General features: G+C 37.7%; 1 protein-coding gene across 1 annotated transcript; it reads right to left on the bottom strand.

The window, feature by feature from the left end:
• Window positions 1-2,747: 2,747 nt before the first annotated feature.
• On the bottom strand, window positions 2,748-15,251 carry LOC103697871 (serine/threonine-protein kinase D6PKL1-like). The gene is made up of 2 exons (XM_008779812.4): window positions 13,667-15,251; window positions 2,748-3,856 (listed from the first exon to the last, which is right to left on the bottom strand). Exons 1-2 carry the CDS (start codon window positions 14,647-14,649, stop codon window positions 2,989-2,991), a joined length of 1,851 nt encoding a protein of 616 aa, XP_008778034.2. The 5' UTR covers window positions 14,650-15,251; the 3' UTR covers window positions 2,748-2,988.
• Between the last annotated feature and the right edge of the window lie 9,492 nt (window positions 15,252-24,743).

Here is a 24,743-nt window from a genome sequence, read left to right as displayed (position 1 = left end):
GATTAATTTTTTTTTTATCCAAGACTAATTCAACCCATAACCGAACTTTGAAATAGCCCACATAATAATCTCTAACCTTGTGATAGGTGTCAAGATAAACTAGTCAATATGTTACCTAACTGGATTATAAGCATAACTATTTTTATCATGAATTACTTTTTGAAATTTAAAATTATAAAATCTGGTGTTAATCATCACAAAATCTAACTATAATCAATTTTGTAGAGGTCATGATAGTATCCACAAAATATAATTTTGATCCAAAAAAACTAGTTGCAAAATAGTGCATATGTTAGTTACTGAATCAAAAGTTGCACTTTGTGTAATAGGTCGATCCTGATTGAACTTATATCATTTTCTTTTCTCATTTAAATTCAACTTGATGGAAACCAAAGTCATAGGACAATAATATAAAAAAAAATTCTGACTTTCTACTGAGTTGAAATTAGGATTATGCTCATGCTATTAAGTTGGCTGATTAAAGCTGACCTAATAGCAATATTGCATACCACTGAGTAGGCATATAGACATGTCTGATTGTCTTGGCTATCATAAAAGATCTGACTTGATAGGATCATTGATATTTAGGTCTGATCTTGAAAGCATTAAGTTTACTAGAGTTATAGTCCAACTAGGGTTTCAACAAGATATACCAATTTTAATTACATACCCAATTAAATAATTTTTGTATGGCCTTATCCTTTTCTAGATCTAATTAGGAGTGCTTTAAGGTATTGAACAAGCGTTTGCACACCATAAAAACTAAAATCCCAATTTGATTGGGTCTTGAAGTGGGCAGCATCAAATTCAGAATTTTGACTTTGATTAGGATAGTTCAATAAAAAGAAGAAAGTGCATAAGATCCATTAGCTAAGATAGAACAAATTTTACAACTCTAAAAAGAATGATAGAATTTGTATAATCTACAGGCCTTTAGAAAGGATCTCCTTTCTAAACAAGGGTGGTAGCTATCACTAAATAATGATTCCCTCTTCTCAAGACTTTATAAAGCAAAATATTATCCCCCATTCCTTTTCTTGGAGGCCCAAATTGGTAGGAAATCTTCTTTTGCTCGGCAAACTATATAGGAACTCAAGTTTTGCCAACGGCAAGTTGGAGATGAGGAAATATCAAAACATTTGGAAGATAAGTGGTTTACCAACCTAAGAACTTTTAAGGTTATTTGTCCTATAAATGTTTTGCAAAAAGAAGCAATGGTGAGTAAAATTATCAATCTAAAGCTAAATATTTGGAGTATGGATCTTGGTAGAAAGATTTTTTTTTTTCTTAACTTAATGAAGCTAAGATTATAATTAAAATTTCTATCTACTAGAAGATTCCCCAAGATTATTGAATATGACACTATTCAAAAATGATTATTTCTCTGTTTACTCTGCCTACTATGTTGCTCATTCACGGGAAGAGTTGCAAAAGCCACGTAATTTACTTTTATTTATAATGGATGGTCGCTATAAAGAATATTTTTGGAGAACGCTTTGGAAATCAAAGATGCATGAAAAATGTAAATTTTTCCTGGACGGTAGAGAATGATATACTTTCATTAGGGAAAAATTTGGCTTGACAGAAGGTTTTTATAGATAATATTTTTGAGATTTAGAGTAAGAAGGATAAGACAATCATGGATATCTTAAAATCTTGTTATTTTGCAAGTTCCTTTTATGAGATGGTTACCTGAAAAAGAGAAAAAAGTTAAATGAGGCTCCTTGTAGTTTGATCTAACTACTCGGAAATTATGGAGGTTTAGAAATGAAGTTGTCTTTTATGGATTTATTAGGGATCCATTGGCTATGGTAAACATGGCTACTACTTTCTTGCAAGATTTTTTTAAGGATAAAAGGAAGATTGGCATAGCAAGGAGTGTAAGTCGAAATGGAGGGCTCCTACAAGCAACTTTTACAATATAAATTTTATTGGAGGCCTTTTTTTTGAAACTAGGGACGTTAGTATTGGTGTGGTTGTAAGAAGTGATAGGAATGATTTCACTGTGGCAGTGAAAAAGAAAATGGTAATTGCTAATTTAGTGGATCATATCCAAGCTCTAGTGGGGCGAGAGAGTATCCAGTTTAGCCTTGACCTAGGTCTTCGTAGTCTGGCTCTAGAAGGAGATTCACTAGAAATTATTCAAGGTTTGCTAACTCAAACATGAAATTCTTCATATGTGGCGCAGTGTTGATGATGCAAAGATTTAGTCAAAAGAATTTAACAAATACAGCTTTATACATGTGAGGAAAAGCTGGATGCTTTGAAACTGAATGGTGTGCATAGAAGATCATGTAACTTAGATTAATATTATCCTTTATGAAAAGAAGCAATTTATATTGGATAACTCAGTACCAATGTTTGGTATATACACTTCTTGTTGAAATTGTTTCCTATTTTGATTTATAGGAATGATAATTTGCAAAAGAAACAAGTCGTGACTATTGTCCCTTCTCGGGAAAAGCAAAAGAAAGAATATAATGTTTGATGATATGCTAAAGCAAGTTAGGAATTTCAATAGGCCAAACCTTTCAGAATCAGGCTAAAATAGCATGCTGTGTTTGCTGGCCCTGTTGACATTTATCCTCCAGCTCCTTCACTCACCCCATGGCACCAATCTGCCTTAAACAATATATTTTACTAAAACCATCTAGCCTTCAATTTCTGGTGAAGCTACAATAACTTGGTGCAAGGTCAGGCATCAGCATAAACAAGCCAGCCTGAATAAACTGGACCACAAGGAAGAATAATCAACAGGTGCAAGCAATTTTTTATACATCATCAGAAATTCATGACCTACTTAGAACGAGAGTTTCCTTTTTTTAAAGTAACTGACATCTATAATACCTACAGAGGACCATCAACAACTGCATTTCATTGCTTAAAGTAATTTTAACAGCACTTTGTGTGTCTAAATGAAACGATATCCCTATATGGGAATGGGACCTGCAGCCTCAAAGTCGAAAGTTAAAACAGCAAGATACTGGATTAAAAGAATTCCATGTCTAAATATTTACCACAGGGTTTTACATCAACTCCAACCAAATTCCCACTTGGTGCTGCTGCAATGTTGCTGCCTGCCAGAATATTGTTCTTGTATGCTCTTGGCACCTCTGGCGGGCTGGTACATCGTATCAGTGCCCAATTTATGCTCTGGAAGAATGGATGCTGCTTTACCTCAGCAGCACCACGCCTATATGCGAGCCTTTGCTGGGGCTCTTTCACAAGCAAACCTCTGATCAAGTCTCTTGCTGCAAAACTAACTGTGGGCAACTCAGGGAACTTCAGGGGTTCACCCACCACATTAAACAAGGTAGCGCGGTTTCCTGACCCTTTAAATGGTGTCTTCCCAAACAATAGCTCATAAAGAAAGATTCCAAACGTCCACCAATCCACAGCACTTCCATGGCCTTCACCTTTGATGATCTCTGGGGCCAAATATTCATGGGTCCCTACAAAGGACATCGACCGGGCATTTGTAGGCTCTGCAATGAGCTCTGGGAGTGGGATCACCTGATTACAAACTTCATTTAAATTTGAAGTTCCCTTCCTATTCTTGGATTTATTAAGAAATCGTGGCGAGAAACATGTGGGTTGATAGCATGAACGTTGAATGCAGGTGGGCTTGATGCAGGAAGGCTGAACACAGTATCCAGCGTTTTTTGATGAACCAAAATCAAGGTTCACAGACTTGACCAGTGTTGGGCAAACTGTGCACCGCAGGGACAGATCAAAATCAGAAAGCATAATATGGCCATCTTCCCTTACCAAGACATTCTCTGGTTTAAGGTCTCTATAGATGATCCCAAGCATGTGTAGGTACTCCAAAGCAAGGAGAACTTCAGCCACATAAAACCTACATCACAACCACCATAATAGAAGCATTAAACTTACTTGGATATGTAAATATTAAAATAACACTTAAAAGTCCTAAGTTCTTTATTGTATGCAAAAAAAATAGATATGCCATAACAAGCAAACAACCTAACATCCCATCATATACAGGAACTGTGTTCATTGAGCAAAATACTTGACAGATACTATAATTTGTTACTAAATGGATGCACAAGGACATAAAGATATATCAAGGCATACATATACATGTTCAATTTACACAACCATAAAGCAAGCTAATATGGAAACCAGTCAAATCTCCCCGCCTCACAATTTTTTTTTCTTCATTTAGCTAACCAAACCACTGTTCCAGGTCATTACTTCTTAATTCTCCCTACTTCAAGGACAGCCATCTGCATTCCTCTCGATAGGGATATTACCAACAAAATGACAAACTAATTTAATCGATCTTCAAAAATTATTTAAATCATTGGACATGCTGATTACTCCTGCAGGAAATATAGGATGCCAAACACTTCACCAGAAAAAATGGCATCCCTTAGTTTTCTAATTAAAATGATAAAAAACACCATCTTTTAGAAGGGGAGCAGCCTTTTTATTAGCATCATCGTTCAACAATGCCATAGTGATGTTCAAAATCCCCTCTGCCCAATTTAACAAAGATCCATAATTTTTATGCCATCCAAAAGACCACACGCACACGGCTCCATTTCCAAAACAGAGCAGGTCCTTAGATCGACATGCTCCACAGCCAATGGTTACCAAAGTCTCTAAGGCTCTTGGACCACGATGCTATTGTTAGGACCCAAAAATGCCCCACATATAATGTATAAAAGATCATACTCAAAATTAGTGCACATAATATATAAACATTGAATAAGAACTGAATTGGAAAGCCACTTATGAACTAATGGCTAAAATTTAGCCCGCTTACCTATCAAAATTCAGATAACATTTGAAGGATGAAAGCAAATGCTTGAGCTCTCCACTTTTAAGAATAAATCTACATAAAGAGAAATTGGTGTGCACATCCTAATGCACAAGCCTCTGCCATTGCAGGGTTTGGGGAGGGTTAAATATAAGCAGTCTGACACCTACATGCGGAGAGGTTGTTTCCGTATTTTGAACTCATGATACATGGGTTACAATGGAACAACCTTATTGTTGCTCTAAGGCCACATAAACAGAAATCGTTGTGATCCTATTAAAATCTATTGTTGACACTGGCATATCCTTTCTATACAACGAGCATGCACCTATTGAAAAATTTGGTACTCTATCCAGGATTCTGTTCATCATTTTATTCTATCCTTTAAATTTAAAACCTGCAGACTAATCAACCCAATAAAACAGAATTGAACCATATACAATATAACATTGATAAGAAAAATAAAATGCATTTTGCAAAAAACACAACATGCATTTTCCATTTGCAAGACTGGCTATTTCTTTCCACCTTTGCAGGATCAGCCTCCTTTGTCTAATTTTTCTGACCAAATTACCCCGACCTGATCTGCTTGGACATGTAAATCTAACAATCAAACTTTGCACTCTAGAATATGTGCGTCAGTTAGTCAAAAAAAAGTACACAATTTCGAGGTGCATATGCTGATCCACAATTATGAATCTGAATGAATGGGACCACGGATTAGTCTAAACATGTGTGTCCCACTTATAATGCATCAATCTGTTTAAATATGTGCCTTTACCATATAGATATAAACAACTTGATAAGCATACAAAGCCTCAATGTGTGAACTGATTAGCCTAAATATGTGCACTCTATACACAAGTCCTCTCGAATATGTGCACCGTATAATACAATCTTGAGGGCAATTCAATCAGGAAAATTGAAAATGATCGATCTTGCAAATCTTGAAAAAAAATGGCCAATCTTGCAAATTTGAAAATGTACATGGCTATTTTTGTGAAATACCTAAAAGTAGATTAGAATGGAAGCAAACAGATATCACTTAGGTATGGAGTAATTAGTTTGGAAGCACTGCTCATAAAATGGGCTTCATCTATTGTACTGCATATGTATTGGGCTTCCATATTAACATATCATAGGCTTTCTGCTATTAGCAGTATATATCTAACCCTCAACCTCATTAGCCTAGTTGGCAGAAATATAAGCATCATGCTAGAGCAAAGAATACAAAGAGAAAAATGGTGTATAGTTTTAAGAAAGGGCACAACATGTTGCTACATCTGCAGTTACCATCTATTGAAATAAAATCAGTTATGTAAGAGAAGTGAATTCCAAAAAGCATTAAGAGATTCTATCGGAAATATTATAATTTCAAAATGGCATGTGACAATATATGACCACATACAGAAATATGCATACTATATGCTTTTTATCTTTTTGCTGATTAAAGATTCATCTAAGCATTTATAAAACAAAACTAAACAATAAACATCAGAAGCAAGCCTGGATTCCAACATTTTCACATGGATAAGATTATTAGGTAACAAAATGCTAATGGTACAAGTCAAGACCTTCCTATGCATGAATGGAATATAAAATTAAGAATTTACTATCAGAAGTCCTACTAACTCCCATTCAATCAAGAGAGTCATCCAAAAGTTAAAATGATTAAAAGAAAAATAAACCTGCCAACAAGCAAGTTCTCTAACTTCACTGAAGTTCACTTCCAGTGGCCAAATCAAATAGTTAACATAATCACTTTTAATCACATTGCCTCTTCTGGTTTTGAACATGGATAACATGGTAGAAGGTTGATACGAGATTGATATCCATTTGTTCCAGTCATCTCTAGTTACATTACTGCTGGTTTTGAGCCCATTTAAAACGGCTTAAGGATGATTATTAGATTGATATCCACTTGTAAGAAGCACGTCAAATTATGAACCAAATTCAATATTTATGAATGTTAAGGATATTTCCTATTTTGAAAGGGCATAGAAACTCTGGAAATAACATCAAAAAGATAGAACAAATAGGAATTAAATGAAAATGCACAAAGCTAACCTAATTCGTTGGACAATATACGATGGACAATTATGGTTAATCATCTCTAAAAAAAAAGGCATTCCAGAGCATGAGGCTCCCCCCACTACAGGGTCTAAGGATGGTTACATGTACGCAGCCATTACCTCATGTGCGGAGAGCCTATTTCCATTTTCAAAACAGTGATGCCCATGTCACCATAGAGCAACCTTACTATTGCACCAAGGTTCTTCCTCTATAAATCACCTTCAATCATAAAATTATAATGGAGATGGCTTAGTGAAATCCACATTGTTTCCTTAAACAATGAACTTTAATAAATTTGATGTAGACCATCAAATAGGCTCAGAGCATACAGACACGTAATTTCATTGACATGTCACATCACTTGATATACTAAAATCTTCAAATACTAACCCAAAATGAACTTCGTTCAAACTTCTATAGAGGCAAAAACAATCAGACATTCACTCAACCATTGCAAGTTACAAATGTTAGACTTCGTGCATAGGAAGAAGGTGAACATGTTTCCAATCAAATAAAAACCATGACCTCATTTAAATAATCATATTTATACCTCCTTGAGGCCCCTTTTGAAGTTGGAGAAGTTATGACTCAATTATCTTTACAAGTTAAATAGCAGCTAAAAATTGTTAGTATCCATAAAATTGGCTAATATGGTCCACTTATTGTAAGAGTCTTAAACAAGATTAGCCTGCCAAATCATTACTTTAGGCATAAGAACCTCAAATTTCCTAAATAAGCTTCTCAATAGGTGTTCACAAAGCTTCAAAAACTGCCACTTTCTTTTGTTGTATATATTTCAATCGAACTCTCTGAGGATCAAAAACCAAATTCCATTTTCCATAATGGAAAACTTAAAATTCCACTCAACAACTTTAAAAGGTTTTTGTAAATCCCTCCAAGCGCACACCCAATAAAAAGGAGTTACTCTCAATAGACTATGCCATCTTACATAGATCAAGCATGTCACTAGCCCAACAGTCATCCTCGGCTATAAAAATGAACAACCATCTATCATATAACACTTTTGTCCATAGCTGCATAAGATCTCTTTAAAAGCTAACCAACAAAAGCACTCCACGAGAAAGGGAGCACATGAACAGTGGGGGAAAGAGGAGGACTCATCAGCAATTCACCAGAAACAAGCTTGAAGAGGGATCTTGGTAGAGAAACACTTATGACATAAACCAATAACCCATATAATATGATATCATTCATAATTATAACGAAGATAAGAACAACATAATCTCATTCCTCCCCAACCAAAAGACTCTTCCTAAAGCATTTTTATGACCATCTTACTACAATCAGTTTATTCTTGAACCATATAAGTCTGAACTCTTGCAGATATTGACTGTGATTACTTTGCCAACCATAGTTCTACATCCGTCCATAATTCCCAGACACTACAAGAGGACTGATGGAGAATCTTTAGAACTTGTATCCAGAGCCATCTTTAGACCCTCATCTCTTCCAGGGCATGCATGATAGGGAAGCAGGAGATTAGTAGTAGAAGTAGAAAAAACAGTGGGGACTGATTGTATTAGGAGGTAAAAGAGCAACTCCAATTTAGGGCAAAGTTGTAGCACTGACAAATGTAGAACAAACATGTCCAATGAAATGTGAGAACACTCCAGTTTAAAGGTTCTACAAAGAGAAAAGTGTAAGACCTAAGGCAATAAAGATAAAAGTCATGAGAAATATCTAGAAAAGAATGTAATACCAGAGATTGCACATCATAGGAATGATTAGCAAAAAAGGATTCATAAAGTTGACCTTCAATATTTAAGATGAGGCCTCATGATTATGGATTTCCATGTATCATGCTTGTGTTGTCTGGTGGATGGCACAGTTGCATGTGTACCATCCTTGCTGACATTTGACATACACTTCCATGGAAAGATAATGTGATATTACATAATGATACACATCTTGCCCACTAAGATACTCTTGGGATCACTTTATTTCTTCTTTCCATTTGGCCAGTTTCTAAATGCTTTCTAATGGGAATATGTCATGTCTTGATCATTTAGCAGTGATTCTTGACCATCTAAGTAAATCTAGTGTGCTAACTATTACAAACGGTGCATGTTGTTCTTTTGATATAAGCCTTAAAACGCATCAGCTACAGGTCATGTAAAGAATTATGTCATAAGCTAATATGAACTAGCAATGAAAATGCTGGTATTCAAAATATTGGACTTTAGAAGCAATTGAGATTGTTTTTCTTAAACAGAAAACAGAATAGTACTCATGAAAAGGAATTGAGATTGTTTTTCTTAAATAGAAAAGGAATAAAATGTAGAAGTTGCAGACCACCATCATAACTAAGTCAAAATCAATGGGATCTTCAAGATACTCATGATTTATCACAGAAAAATAAGGTAAAGCTAGAGCATTGGAATTGAGTTTCAGTTTCCGAAGTAAAAAACTAATGTCACAGAAAAAGATTATCCGTTAAATTTACTGCTTAGGTTTACTGAACAAAAACAAGCCGGGCACATTCTTTCTAATACCCTATATCTGTACTATTGTCCTTCATTGTTAAATATAGCTGTCATGCATCTCTCGTCAAGTATTTGTTCTCTTGATTCACTTGATGGTTTGAACTGTACTAGGAAGCCTCTTTAAGTTGCCCAGTAGTAGCTAGAATGTACATAGTGCTGATAAGCATTGGAAATGGGAACAAGAGAGATATGGTATATGAAAAGATTGGTCAATTAGTCTGCCATTCATTGGCCTGACAATGTATATGATGGATGGTCCACAGATTCATGTAGAGCATGGCTAAGATGGGCCCTAAACTCCCAGGGAATAGTGCTTGTTCCAAAACCCAGTCAGTAATGCATGCTACGCTGTGACAAATTTAGCCTGCAAAATGCCATCAAGGATGACTTTAAATTCAAAGTTACAGATAAGGATGGGTTCACAGAAAACAGCGAACCGAGCAAAGAAATGCCATCCCTCAACCTCTATGAGTTGGGGTGCTAAAGCATGTTTTATTAGGCATGCCTTTTTTGTCAACTTTCAAGACCTATTCTCACTCCACTATGTGACCAATTAGGCACATGTCTCCCACATGTTGGTTTGAGCAAGGATGTGGTGTAAATAGTAGTCAAACCCATTAAATAAGAAAAGGTTACAATGGTAACAATGACCTTTTAAGATTTAGTTTGAGTAATCACATGAGAAGAAGATGGTTATTGTCTTTACAATTGTGCGTAAGAGAGCATGTTTGTTCAGTCCTGGTTGATGGAGTTCGCATTTAGAAAGAAATTTCATGCATAGATCTAAATAGGCAAATAATCCTACCTTACGAACAATCATATTCCAAAGATAAAGCCTAGATAATACCTAAGCTAGGTAAATCTATAAAACTCCATGTGACCCATTTTGGAAGCACTTGTACTGGCAACTGAAAAGAGATAACAAGAATAGTTGCATTAATAATTTGCTAGAGCCTTAGTGGAGACCTAATTGGGAAAAAAACATGCAACTACTTAAATAAGAATTAAAAAAGAAGGCAAAGGATGGGCTAGGAGAAGGTTTAACATGAATAACTAGCTTATAGAGGTTCTAGTCAATTAAGATTCCTGCCTATAGTAGTCAGTATAAAATCACCCGTTGATTATAATGATCTCAGAATTGATGAAGGAGTTGGGATGGGTAAGAACAACTGGTTTACTCTTAAGCTTTCTTGGAATTTAGTTTCCCCAGAACAATGTTCGCAATCTTGGTATCGGACCTTATACTAGTACCATGCAAATACAATGTTGGTACGCCTAGTACAAGGGTCGGTCAACATATCGAGACTCAGTATACCCCTCTTACTAAGTATCGGATCGATTTAGTAAGGTACAGTACATTCAATATGGAATGGTACACACCAGTACAATGAACTTTGCCCCAAAATGAGTTTACCTCCCATAATCTAAGGACAGTTAGGACAATAAGGGACGCAAAAAGCTCTGATTCAAATGAAGGTTAAAGAAAAAACAAACAATAAGAAGGGAATTAATTAGATCAATAACAATAAGAAGGATTCAATTGCTTTGATCTTTTGAGGTAAAGTTAAGGACAAATATTTTCAGCAAATGCCACAGATGAATCATGATAGGCCAAACTTAAGAAATTTAGAATCACTTCACCTAATTGGTGGTCTACGGCATTGGGTTCTCTGATCAATAAAGAATGAGGAGAAAAATAAGCAAATGGATGTACCATGGCCTCTAGGTGCTCTTCGCCTACTCGGCATGTCCTCTCATTCCTACAATCTTAAGGGAAAGGTGGGCAACAGGCAATAAGGAGAAACGTTTAGGGAATTTTGGGTTTTTTATGGTTAGAATTTGCTATAAAATTGGTTCAATGCGACTGCATGAGTTCACGAAAAAATTAGGCATAGAGTTGTTCTCTGTCAACAACTCTTAGTGTTGGTTGGCACTCCTCCCCTTTGACAAGCTTTTGGATTTGATCATAGATGGTGGCAATGGCATCTCCACCATATTTCTTTAGAAGAAAAAAGGAGTTCCCTTCCTTCCCTTTGAGCCTCATTTGTTTACATTTTGTTTTTGCCATCCCAAATTCTTTTCTCGATTTCTCTTTTTCACTTTCATCTTCCTATTCACCCTATTAAGGAGTCTTTACTGTCATTGTCCCACAAAACTAATTTTAGCTGGTTATGAAATTAAGTCAACCAATAAACTATAAGAATCAATCCTTATTAAGGCTCCATCAATTTAATTTGGAGAGCTCCTCAAACCTTATCTTTGTATATTTCTCAAGGTTGTGATGAATCAAAGGCCCATATTACAAAGGCTCCAAACTTCCACAAGGAAACAGAGTCGACTTTTTCTAAGAAAACATCACATTCCTTGTGTTGAATCAAAGTAGAGCTCCTCAAACCTTATCTTTGCATTTTTCTCAAGGTTGTGATGAATCAAAGGCCCATTTTGCAAAGGCTCCAAACTTCCACAAGGAAGAAGAGTTGACTGTTTCTAAGAAAACATAAATTCCTTGTGTTGTTTAGAAAGTCAGTCAAGAGTTCTTACATTCCATGACATGGAATTCATCATTAGAAGAGTAGTGGGTGGAGCAGCCAAGACTTGACCAATACAAATTGAATCAATTATGCATATCAATCACTAGCCTTGCTTTACAATCAATTTGTTCCTCACTCAGAGAAAGAATAAATAAAGCATCAAAAATACGAAAACGGGGGGGCAAAATTTTGATTAGAGTCAGTTCTCACTTTAGGATGAAGGCACTTTGTTACAACACTGAAGTTCGGCTAATCTCCGTTGTGCCAGATTATTCTGGATGGGGTTGGAGAGGGGTGGGGGTTAGGGGGCAGAAAAGCATCCTTTGGAAAGATGGAGTCATAATTAAGCAAGAACTCCCCCAACTATCAAAGCTGATGAAGACAATGCATCACAAGGGTCAAATAATTTACATACAGTACAGGGGTCACTTCCACACAATCTCAGCTCATGTTTCAAGATCCCACTAGATTCCGTGGCATTCAAAACTTTCTATGAGAGACGTTCAACTATGTTGGATTCCCTCAACAGTAAATGCTAATATCTCTTTCTACTCTACAAGCCATTGCATATCTGCCTTAGGGGAAATCTAGTTGATAAATGGGTCATAAACATACTAAGACCTCCACCTAGACCACCCAAATTTTCCTACGCCCTGCAGGGCTAGGCAACATGCTGATACCAGAAGATTAACTATAATAGCATGTATTTATGTGTGAATATGTATAATGTAATTATCTTTTCACTTTTACATCGGTTTCTGATGTAAGCTAATGTGGAAAATCAAACAAATGTGCTTAAAATGCTTTTCATTCAAGATTCTAGACCTGAGCTCCAAACTCCAATAAGTTGAAGAACCAAGAAATATATCATCTGAGTTAGGACAACAATGATATAATGGTATTACTCTACTATGATTTAATTATCAGTTTCTACATTTGCATATATAATTATTATAGTAAAGAATGAAAGTGACCTTAATTGTTAATAAGTACTAAAACAAAATGTTTGCCTTACTTGAGACATTAAAATGTAATTTTACTGAAAATTGTATAAAAGCATAATACAAATTAAGTAAATGAACAAAAAGATGACTCCGTGACTTTTGTACTAAATCAGTAGCTTACAAAAAGGACCAGGCCCTTTGCCAACAAACTTGGCCTTTCTTAAAGTGGACTTATGCTTGTCAAACTGAAGAGGCTGTAGCATTCTTCTCTAGAACAAGACTACAGCTACCATGAAAGTTGGGGAAATAAATGGCATTGGTGAGTTTGTCATGCTGTAAAGGCATATCTAAGGCCCATCTGTGAGGATGATTAGATTTTCTTTAACCATCCACAATCCCTTTGAGAAACCTATGGAAATCTGAGTTGGATCCAAAGTGTAGATCTTCCTCAAAAAGTTCTTAAGGCTGGCAGTCAGCTTCAACATCTTCTCCATATGAGGTAAAGCTAATAGGACTTCTTGCATAAGACAATCAAACTAGGAAATTTACCCATTCTGTCCTCATCTGGACAAGAATATCTTCAGAAAGAAGAACAATATGCAACTAATCACAGCATGAAAAAAAAAACACAAAACGAGAGAAGCAAAAACTATAGATCCAATATCAATCAACATCAAATATTATAACCATCAATATTTTGTGAATGATTTAGCTACAAGTTACAAACCTATCAAATTGCCAATTTACTAATTTTTCTTCTATTCCTGATGCATCTAGGATCCAAAATGGTTGAAACAATATCTTGAACAAAATATGGCATTGGCAACAAACCTCGCTGCATTCTCGCTAAAATACTTCCCTGGTTGTCTCTGTCGGAGAGTGTGCAGGTCTCCACCGGGGCAGAACTCCATGATCAAGCAAGAGAACTTGTCGGTCTCAAAGTGTGTATAGAGGGTCGGCAAGAATGGGTGGTCGAGGCATTGTAGTATCTCCCTCTCTGTCTGGGCCCTCGCCAGCTTCTTCCGGCTGGCGAGCACAGCCTTGTCCATCACCTTCATGGCAAAGTTGCTCCCTGTTCCGCTCAGCTCTGCAAGGTACACGCTACCGATGTCCCCGCACCCCAGCTTCCTCAGCAACCTGAAGTGGTGCAGCCCAAGATACCCGTCTGGAGATCTGACCGCCCGGATGGCCTCCCACCGCGCATCGTTCGCCTTGTGGGGCTTGTTCGTACCGCCGGTGCTGAAGCTGCTCGAGCTGCTGCAGCACTCATCATTCGTGCCGCTGCTGGAGCTGCCGCTCCTGCCATTTATGGGGTCGCTGTTCTTGGTGCTGCCACAGCCATTGCCAACGCCTCCAGCAGAGGCATCGCTGACCCTGGCGGTCCGGAAGCTGTCCTTGGCTTCGGTGTGCTGCGCCTCGCTACAGAAGCTGCCGCTGAGGGCGCTCTGGTAGCAATGGCTGGCCGAAGAGGCCTGAGGAGTCGGTTCTTTGTCGCGGGCCGAGTGGGTAGCGGCGGCGGTCGGGGGTGCTCCAAGAATGGGATTGCGGGCACCGCCGATGGCGTGCCAATTGTCCTCGCTCTTCTGGAAAGGCGAGTCTTGCTTCAAGAAAAGAGGGGCAGGGCGGCCGGCATTGATCTTGGCGCCGCGGTGGTGGTGACGACGAGGGTGCGGGCAGTGATCGGAGACACAAGCATGGAGGCCTCCGGCGTCCTTCTTGCCGGCATCCTTCACGGCATCGCCGGACTTCGGAATAGGAGAGTCGCCGATGGGGTCGTAGTTCTTTCGGGCGGTGGAGGTGGTCGACGCTGCCATATCATCAATCACTCCAGATAGAGGAGAAGGTTGAGGCGACTTTCCGCAAAGATTTCAAGCACGTATAAGGAAACAAAAAGAGGGGATTGAGGGTGGTGGACTGATGATTCGAGATTTTCTTTATTACAAAGAAACCAAGAAAGGAAGGGAAAGAGAAAATCCCGAATTAGAAAACGGCAGAAAAAGCAAAGCCAGGATCCGGATCTCCTCAAGAAGGCAGAGAGATCGAAGAAGACGAATGACCTCACTTCCCTTCGCCTAGGCTGAGATCTGACATTTCTGGCTACTCTACTTTCTCGCTTGACTGATTGCTCCTCGTTTCCTTCCCATGTGAGGTAATGTGATGATTGGTGGTTGTTATGGGTGGGGAAGAATGGAGGAACGGAAGAGAGGAAATACGAAGCCAGAATGCGAGAGGCCTCTTTTTCACCTTCTCCGTGTACCACATCCGGATTCCAATCAAGAAAGAGAGCCTGGATCCCGGATCATAGGGCCAACGGACAACGCTACTGGAACTTTGCTTTGGAATAATAGAACACTAATTTAACGGCAGAGTTTAAGTAATAATGTAATATCAATCCGAAGGGACGGAAGTAGCCCGAGGTAGACCCGGAGGGCGAAGGCAGTGAGTAGATCTAAGACACTTGTCCGGCGACACTCATTTGGACGGTTGCGCGCGCTGCGTCAGAAGCGTATACTATCCATCGTTAAGGACGAGCGCTAAAAACAATGCCGCTCTTTCGGTGGTCTCGCGGGTATCGGACTAAACAGATGCTCATTGCATCATCTCTGTCCTTCTATGCCCATCACGTCGCCCTCAGCCCACGCGCGGATACATCATAGACACAACTTTTAATGCCTGTAATTCAGATTGGTGGTCTTAGTGACCAACTGAAAACCGATTCAACACTATTCTGTCGTCATTCTTTTTTTTTTTTCTTCCCCGGAATCTACTACGAATCAGCCCAATCTTTGATCGGAATACTAACATCAGTGTATTAGAGTTGGGACCATCCATGGCAATTGTATGTGCCAATATATTGAAAACCGTAATTCATGAACCTAAATTACATATCTGGCCTTAGTTTTGCTGCATCTAGGCCGTTTGCAGCCCAGTTGCAGAAACTGGGCTTATAGTGATCCAAATCATGCGCATGCATGAAATGTTCGATAAAATGCCTGAGAAACTGGTTCGTTTAGGATGAGCTACCCCAGGAAGTGCTGACCTTTTCCAACTTCTTGATCGTGACCTTTTGGTTTACGAGGTCACCATGGTGGCGTTCACTCTCCCTGCACCAACATGGGTGCGCTCGAGGTTGCTAAATGGGTCCTGCCTCCATGGAGAAGCACAACGTGGATGGCTGGATCAGCATCAGCACCACTATCATGTACTTAAGGGCTGCCCGCCTCCTCACCCTTCATGAAGGCCAGCAGATCCACATGCATCCCCTCAATCCAGTTTTAATGCGGACATTCTCATCCACCACAACTCTTGCGCGGGAATTGTTCGATACAATGCTTGAGAGGAATATGTAGGTTTTCTATATTACAATTTTTACTTTCCAGACAAAAAGATGTGCCTTCCTTCACGCAAATCCTTCGCTTTGAGATCTATGCAAGTGGATGAATGACGGAGTTTAGAGCGCTTTGAGACCTGTGCTATGGGTGATCCAATGGGATTCATGCAAAGGTGAATATGTATGGTCCTCAATCAATCATTTTTTTTTTTTCTAAAGAATCAATCAAGATATTCACCATGTCATGATTGGATTGCTTAATCACTCTTATTATTATGATATATAATTAGCTTGTCATCAAGTCAAATATCTAAGAATTAGAAAAATCAAATTTTGCCGGTTAAACCAACCCCATCCAAGATCAGTTTGGTGATTAGTTTTAATAATTTTAGTTAAGTTTGGGTTTGTTTACTTGAGATCCCTAGAAAAAAATAGCGTTTAGCCTCAATTACAAAAGGGTCGGATTGTCTATTAAAGAAATTTGATTGGGTTGAGTTATACAATCGCTCAACCTAAAACCAACACAAGTTGAAGATGTAGCAAAACTTGTTAACAATACCCACATCAAGTTAGGCATATATCAGCTCAATCACCTAGATTTCAAGCTAGATCTGGTTGAGTTAGGGTTAGGTTAGAGTCTTTGGAGTAATTAGGATTTTTAAAATTTTGGGTTTTATGAATTTGAGTCATTAAATTGGTTTGCGCCACTTGGGCCTTGAAGAAGAATCTCTACTTTAGAGGGATAGGGTTGCTACCATTGAGCCATTGCTTTCGCTGTAAACTTGTATATTTAAATGCTATTTACGGAAGTATGAATAATTTTATATCTAAAAGTCATGGTAATCTTGAATCATAGTTGAGTTTACTCTAAACATCCAAACTATGCCTCCCAATTCCACTGAAAACACTCTCCAAATTTAGTAATGATGCAAAAATAGAATTACAAACTTGTACCACCATAAATTTGATTATATGTATCATCCATATCGAAGAAGTTGTATTGGGGGGCAAATTGATATCTCCAAATTATAACTACCTCATCCAATCGTATCTTAAAAAATGAAATAATCCTACCATTTTACTCTCTTTTGCAATATGACCTCCCCAATCTAATCTCAAAATCCCCTTGATTCTATCCCTCTCTCACCCACAAAACATATGCATGTCCTATTTTGTTAAATCTAATTAATTTGGGATTTGCAACAAAATTCATTCTTTATGCCTTGGAAAGATAAAGTAGGTATTGAGAAGAAGTGCGAATAACTATTTTTATTATGTTTAGATTGTTGAGCTTCATGAAGAATATAGAATCATGGAAATCAGCAATAGACTCAATAGACTCAAATGGTCAATAGGGTGGGAGACTTGGGAAGAGAAAAATGAGGTTAAGTAAGAGGCATATTTTGGATGGAGATAGGAAGAGTGTAATAAGGCTATTGGAGGGAGAGAGAGAGAGAGAGTCGATTAAATAGGGTTTCCTATCACATGATAAGTTCCAAAATGGAAGCCTTTTGTTTTCTTGAGAATAAATATAAGGATAATTATACTTATTGGAAAGAGGTTATGGAGCTAGACTCCCTCACGTATAACTAGAATCTACTGTACAACTAAACATTTCTATGGTAGAAGTAATATAACTTATATTCCTAATGCAATTATACGGGAGAAAAAAGAAAAAAAAAAGCCTTTGCAGTTAATATCATATATTTCTATACTACTGAAACAAGAGAAAAGAGAAATATTAAATTAAAAAGTCTAAGTTAAAATTTTAAAAATTTTGGAAGGTGATTCTTGAAGAACAATCCTCATTTCAAATCCACATGTTTATGTTCATATCAAACATGCCTTGTTCTTGTCCTTCTCTCACCAAGAGCCTAACTGGAGAGAGAGAGAGAGAGAGAGAGAGAGAGAGAGCTAAATGTTAGACTCCCTCTCACTCTTTACCCTTTTTCCATTTTTATCCATACGAACTATCTAATGCATCATTATTCAAAATAAATCAAGCATATCAAAGTGTGGGATCCTACACCCATAACTACAAGCTTCTGATCTTTTTCCAACTATTTGAGGTACGTTGAATTTGTAGTTTTAAATTCAAGAAGTATTATCTTGTACATGGCTTGTTAAACCATTGATTTATCCATGCGTGACTAAAATGGGTCATTTATAATTTAAATCCATTCTACAATCAGTTTGACTAGTAATCCTTTTGCTTCATCAAACCAGATGGAAGGTTTGAACTTGGGTTACTTAAAAAAAATGCATCTTGTTGCAAATAATTCTTAGAAAAAAATGTTGAAGGAGACTATTAGAATTATTTCCTATTGTAGGCTAAATTATGATTACTTAGGTTCTCTATAGGACTGTTTTGGTAAATCCTGAACCCTCCTTCAAATCATGATTTCTGGGTTACATACATAGGGAGATGGGATCCTTTAAGTGCTCAGATTATTATGAATGGTCTAGTAACATCTATAAATACAAAGCCCGACAACATGCAGTTAATATCATGACGTCACATAAAAAAAAGAAATTGGATTACTCTTTTTTGATAAATCACCAAGAAAATATATATAGATTATATACATAGCAAGACAAATTAATACATGCATAGATGATTTGAGAATACAAGAAGATGGAAAAAATATGGATGAAGATCTCCTAGACACCACATAGAGCCTCCAAGAGTTACTCATCAATCTCCTTTTCTCTTTATTCTTTTCTTCCTTCTCTCTATGCTTGCAACATTAAAGAACTCTTACTTGAGTGGTCAACATGATATGAGAAAGTTACGCACCCCTAAAGCATTGTACCCCATCCTCTCCTATTTATAATATGAGGGACCGGCCTTAAGATAGAATCTATAGGATTGTGTGGCATCAAACTGGAAACTCGAGGTGTTATATTCAAGATAAATAATTATACTATGAATTTAATTTACTTAAAATTTTGCCTCGTACTAGGACTCCTTTGACTATCTCTAATAATATAGGCAAAAAAATCACATGTGGATTCCTTGTTGAAACAATTCATATTCCAACTTGTGACAAGATAAACCATTATGCTCCCCAACAAGGATAAAATCTAAAGTATCATTCTCAAAACACAAGTGTAGTCTCAAATTTGTTGAACTAAAAATATAGTGGGTAGTCTGGTATGTTGTAGATATAAATCGACATCTCCAACTATAATAGTGGTTTCTAAAAGATGGTCTCATGTCGTTGACTATTTAGTACGAATCATATACATCATGCGGCTGCAAAATACACTACTCTGATGACTACGAGAATATATTACCTCCAATATATTATTCATCAGTACAAATTAACTATATAAAAGCAATGCCCAACCTCATTTGCATCTGCAAACATTTTTGATTATCCAAAATGATACAATTCTCCTTGTGGAATACACAATGTTGACCCCCTAATGGATTTTGATGAATACAAAACACTAGAGTAAAATTCCATTATATCTTAACAATTCAATTGAGAAATTCATGTGTTTTACTTAGAATATTGTTAAGAAATGTCTAGGCAAGTTCCCATAATTTTTATGAATTTATTGAAGAATATTTTGAGCTAAAGAAAAAGTTCAGGGACAGCCGAGACGTCTCCTGATAGTTTCAGAGACGTCTCTGGCACAAACAGGAAGAACTGGCACACTTGGAGACGTCCCCGACACCTGCCGAGTCGTCCCCGCATTAGCGGAGTCGACTCTCTCAGTAGCGGAGTCGACTCTCTCAGTGGCGGCAGAAAGACGTTTTTCAAGGGATATGCGCGAGACGTCCCCGCTGTACGCGGAGTCGTCCCCGCAAGCAAAAAGGAGACTTCCCGAGTCGTCCCCAAGATGGCGGAGACGGCTCTCTCAGGGTTTTTCAGAGAATGGTTTCTGCGGTGATAAGGAAGCGGAGTCGACCCTGAGATAGCGGAGACGTCCCCATGCATAAAAGTGCAGACAAGCCGAGACGTCCCCTGAAAGAGTGGAGTCGACTCTCTCAGGAAATTCCAGAGGACATATTTTTCAAAGATAAAGAAGCGGAGTCGTCCCCAAACAAGCGGAGTCGTCCCCACTCAAAAAGTGCAGACAAGCCGAGACGTCCCCGTAAAGTGCCGAGTCGACCCCAGATAAAGTAAAAAGTAAAAATCCTGTAGGCGAGACGTCTCTCGCTGTAGCAGAGACGTCCCCGGAGCGCCTGGGACGCGACTGACAGCTTTTCAGGTTTGGTTTGAATTTCAAATCCTTCTCTTTTTGTTTCTAACGGCTATATTTGCTTTTTGGGCTATAAAAGGGACCTCTTAAGTGGTTCTCAACAACTCTTCACCAACCCAAAAGCAAAATTATTCAAGAGAGAAAAGTTCAAGAGAGTGAGAGCATTAAAGTGTAGAAATCAAGTGCATTCAAGGTTCTCTTGTGATTTCAAGCTCAACCGCTCTCGTGCGCTTGGGATTCAAAGCTCACACTCGATCCTACGCACTCCACATCAGAAGAATCAACATCTCCCACGCTTCCAACGGCAAAAAGATTCTTCTGGGTTAAATTGTTCATAATTGATATATTTGCTTTTTAGAGCTTTTATTCTCTTTTGTAAACTCTTTGATTGTAGTGCTTGTTCAAGTCAAGGGACTTGGAACAAGGGAAAGGCGTCCCAAGCCTAAGAGAAATTGGGGGTTTAGGGTTTGTTGTGAGCCCGGTGTAAAACAACGAGTTGGGTAGTAAACTCGCAAAACTACCGTACTGTAATCTTGGATTATAGTGGAAATACCCAAAGGCGCTTTGGGGAGTGGATGTAGGAGCGGTGGAAGCTCCGAACCACTATAAAACCGTGTGTTTGTGATTGTGTCTTCTCATCCCACTATCATTACCTTATTTCATATATTTGTGTGTTTTAATTTTAATTAGCCGAAGAATTTTAAAACACCCAATTCACCCCCCTCTTGGGTGACCATCTCTGGGCAACAAGTGGTATCAGAGCAGGTGCTCTGTGTATTTCTTGAAAGACCTAACCGTCTTAGCCAAAGATCTAGATGGGAACACCCTTTAACAATGTTCCTGCCGAGGGGCAAGCAACCAATAGACCTCCACTCTTCAATGAGACAAATTATACCTATTGGAAGACTAGAATGAAAATCTTCATTCAAGCACAAGACTATGCCTTGTGGAGGGTTATAGTCAAGGGACCACAAGAACCATCACATGTGGTTAATGGCATTCGAGTTCCCAAACCTGAGGAGGATTGGGATGAGAATGATGATAGGATGGCTCAACTCAATTCTAGAGCCATGAACTCACTATTTTGTTCTTTAGATGTAAATGAGTTCAATAGAGTCTCTACTTGTAGTTCCGCCAAGGAAATATGGGATAGGCTTGAAGTTACCCATGAGGGTACAAATCAAGTCAAAGAGTCCAAAGTGAACATTCTAGTTCACAAATATGAATTGTTTAAGATGGAACCTAATGAAACCATCACATGCATGTTTACTCGCTTTACCGATATAATTAATGGTCTAAAGAGTTTGGGTAAATCTTATACTAACCCGGAACTTGTGAGTAAAATTCTCAGGTCTTTGCCGAAAGCATGGGAAGCAAAGGTCACGGCAATCGTAGAAGCCAAAGACCTCAACACTTTGGGATTAGAACAACTACTGGGCTCATTGATGACGCATGAGCTCACAATGAAGCAACATGAAGAAGAGTTGCCGAAGAAAAGGACAATCGCACTCAAAGCTACTTCAAGTGTGTGTGAAGAAGAGAGTAGTGAGAGTGAAGAAGAAAGCCAAGATGAGGACTTGGGCTTGATAGTAAGAAAATTTAAGAAATTCATGAGAAGAAAGAAACCTTTCCCAAGAAAGAAATTTGGAGGGAGAAATGATTGGGAAAAAGAAAAGGAAAAAGAAAGAGACCCAATCATATGCTATGATTGCAAGAGACCGGGACACGTTCGTTCCAAATGCCCTCAACAAAAGAAGTATTTTGGAAAGGAGAAGAAGAAGGCATTAAAGGCAACATGGGATGATAGTGACACATCATCCTCCGAGGAAGAAAAGGAAGAGACCGCCAATTTGTGCTTCATGGCGTTTGAAGACGATGAGGTATGTCAAAACCCAACTATAAATTTTACTTTAGAAGAATTATATGAGGCTTTTCAAGAACTTATGGGTGATTGTGGTATGTTAGGAGCAAAGAATAAAGAATTAAAAGCCTCTAATCAAAAACTAAAGGAAGATATTGAAAATCTATTAAATAAAAAGGAGAGCAATAAAAATATTAACACTATTGACCTAGAAATCAAAAACTCAAAACTTAACATTGAAAATGAAAAGGCAAATACACTAATTAAGGAATTAAATCTACAAGTAAAATCCCTATTCGATAATAATACCTCACTTGCACAAAATGTTGAATCTCTTAAAAAAGATAAGGAAGAACTAGTTAAAGAAAATTTGAATCTCAAGAATGAGGTACATAAGTACAAACCAATTGTTGAAAAATTCACACAAAGCTCTGAAAAATTAAATCTCATTCTTTCAAATCAAAGAGCTGTTTTCAATAAAGCCGGATTAGGATATAAAACTAATAAACAACAAAAGTATCTAAAGAGTTTCTTTGTAAAAGCAAAAGATGTAAAAACTGAAAAACCTACATGTTTTCATTGTGGAAAGAATGGACATAAAGCCTACTCTTGTATTCAAAGAAAAATCCAAACTAACAAGAGTACATTTGTGAAAGCCAAAAACATAACTAAAGTATGGGTGCCTAAGGGAACCAACCACACTAACCACGAAGGACCCAAGAAAACTTGGGTACCTAAGAGCTTCACATGATCATTTTGCAGGTATGCCTTGCAGCCGGAAATAAAAAGAGAATGTGGTATCTTGATAGCGGTTGCTCAAGGCATATGACCGGTGACAAGAGTCTCCTCGTCACCTTGGAATCAAAAGAAGGAGGATTAGTCACATTTGGAGACAATGCTAAAGGACGAATTATTGGTGTTGGTAAAATCTCCATATCACCCTCCTCATTTATTGATAATGTATTGTTAGTTAATGGACTAAAACATAATTTATTAAGTATAAGTCAATTTTGTGACAAGGGCTTTAAAGTGTCATTTGAATCGTCACTATGCATAATTAGTAGTCCAATTGATAATGAGATCATACTCACAGGACATAGGCATGGAAATGTTTACATGGTAGATCTTGATGATCTCACCATGAAGGATGGCCAATGTCTTGTAGCCATGAATCCCAAAGTCAATGAGACTAGTTGGTTATGGCATCGTAGGTTAGGGCATGCTAGCATGGATTTAATCTCTAAATTAATTACAAAGGATCTAGTCAAAGGGCTACCAAAAATAGACTTTGAAAAGAATAAAATTTGTGCTGCATGTCAATTAGGGAAACAAACAAGAAGTTCCTTTAAGTCTAAAAACATAGTTTCAACATCAAAACCCTTAGAACTAATTCACATGGATTTGTTTGGACCCACTAGAACTGCTAGTCTAGGGGGTAAGAAATTTGGTCTTGTAATTGTTGATGATTTTTCACGTTTTACATGGGTTTCATTTCTTGCACATAAAGATGAGTCCTTTCCCGCTTTTATTAAGTTTCATAATAGAGTTTCGAATGAACTCAATCTTAAACTAAAAGCAATTAGGAGTGATTATGGTACCGAGTTTGAAAATCAGTATTTTGAAAAATTTTGTGAAGAAAATGGTATCAATCACAACTTCTCGGCACCTAGGACACCTCAACAAAACGGGATGGTAGAAAGGAAGAATCGCACACTAGCAGATATGGCTCGTACCATGTTGTGCGAATCGGATCTACCAAAGTATTTTTGGGCTGAAGCAATAAATACCTCATGTTATATTTTAAATCGTGCTTTAGTTAGATCCATCTTAAAGAAAACACCTTATGAGTTGATAAAAAGTAAGAAACCAAATATAAGTTATTTTCATGTTTTCGGTTGTCGATGCTTTATTTTAAACAATGGAAAGGACAATCTCAGTAAATTTAGTGCTAAACCAGATGAGGGGATCTTCTTAGGTTATTCCTCATCTAGTAGAGCATACAGGGTCTTCAACAAGAGAACTCTCGTTGTTGAAGAATCTATTCACGTTGTTTTTGATAAAACTAATGGAGATTCTTCTAGAAAAGAAGAAGATGGTGATGCAGGTATACTTGAAGACCGAATGAAGGAATTCTCCATACAAGACAAACAACATGAGGATGAGGTCAAGGAAGATACAAATCAGCAAGATGAAGAAGGTCAACCTCCATCAAAAAATCAAGATCTTCCTAAAGAATGGAGGTATGCACATGGTCATCCAAAGGATCTAATCCTTGGTGATCCTTCACAAGGTATAAGAACTAGATCCTCTTTAAGAAACACTAGTAATTATCTTGCTTGCGTTTCACAAATAGAGCCTAAATCACTAGAAGAAGCTGAAAAAGATGATAATTGGATGAATGCTATGCAAGAGGAATTAAACCAATTTGAAAGAAATGAAGTTTGGACTCTAATAAAAAGACCCCCTAATGTTTCAATTATAGGCACCAAGTGGGTGTATAGAAA

Source organism: Phoenix dactylifera, chromosome 9 (genome assembly GCF_009389715.1).
Source record: "Phoenix dactylifera cultivar Barhee BC4 chromosome 9, palm_55x_up_171113_PBpolish2nd_filt_p, whole genome shotgun sequence".
In the NCBI taxonomy this organism is placed as follows: domain Eukaryota; kingdom Viridiplantae; phylum Streptophyta; class Magnoliopsida; order Arecales; family Arecaceae; genus Phoenix; species Phoenix dactylifera.
Note: the sequence above shows the minus strand (reverse complement) of the source record. Positions and strands in the feature narration are given on the sequence as shown.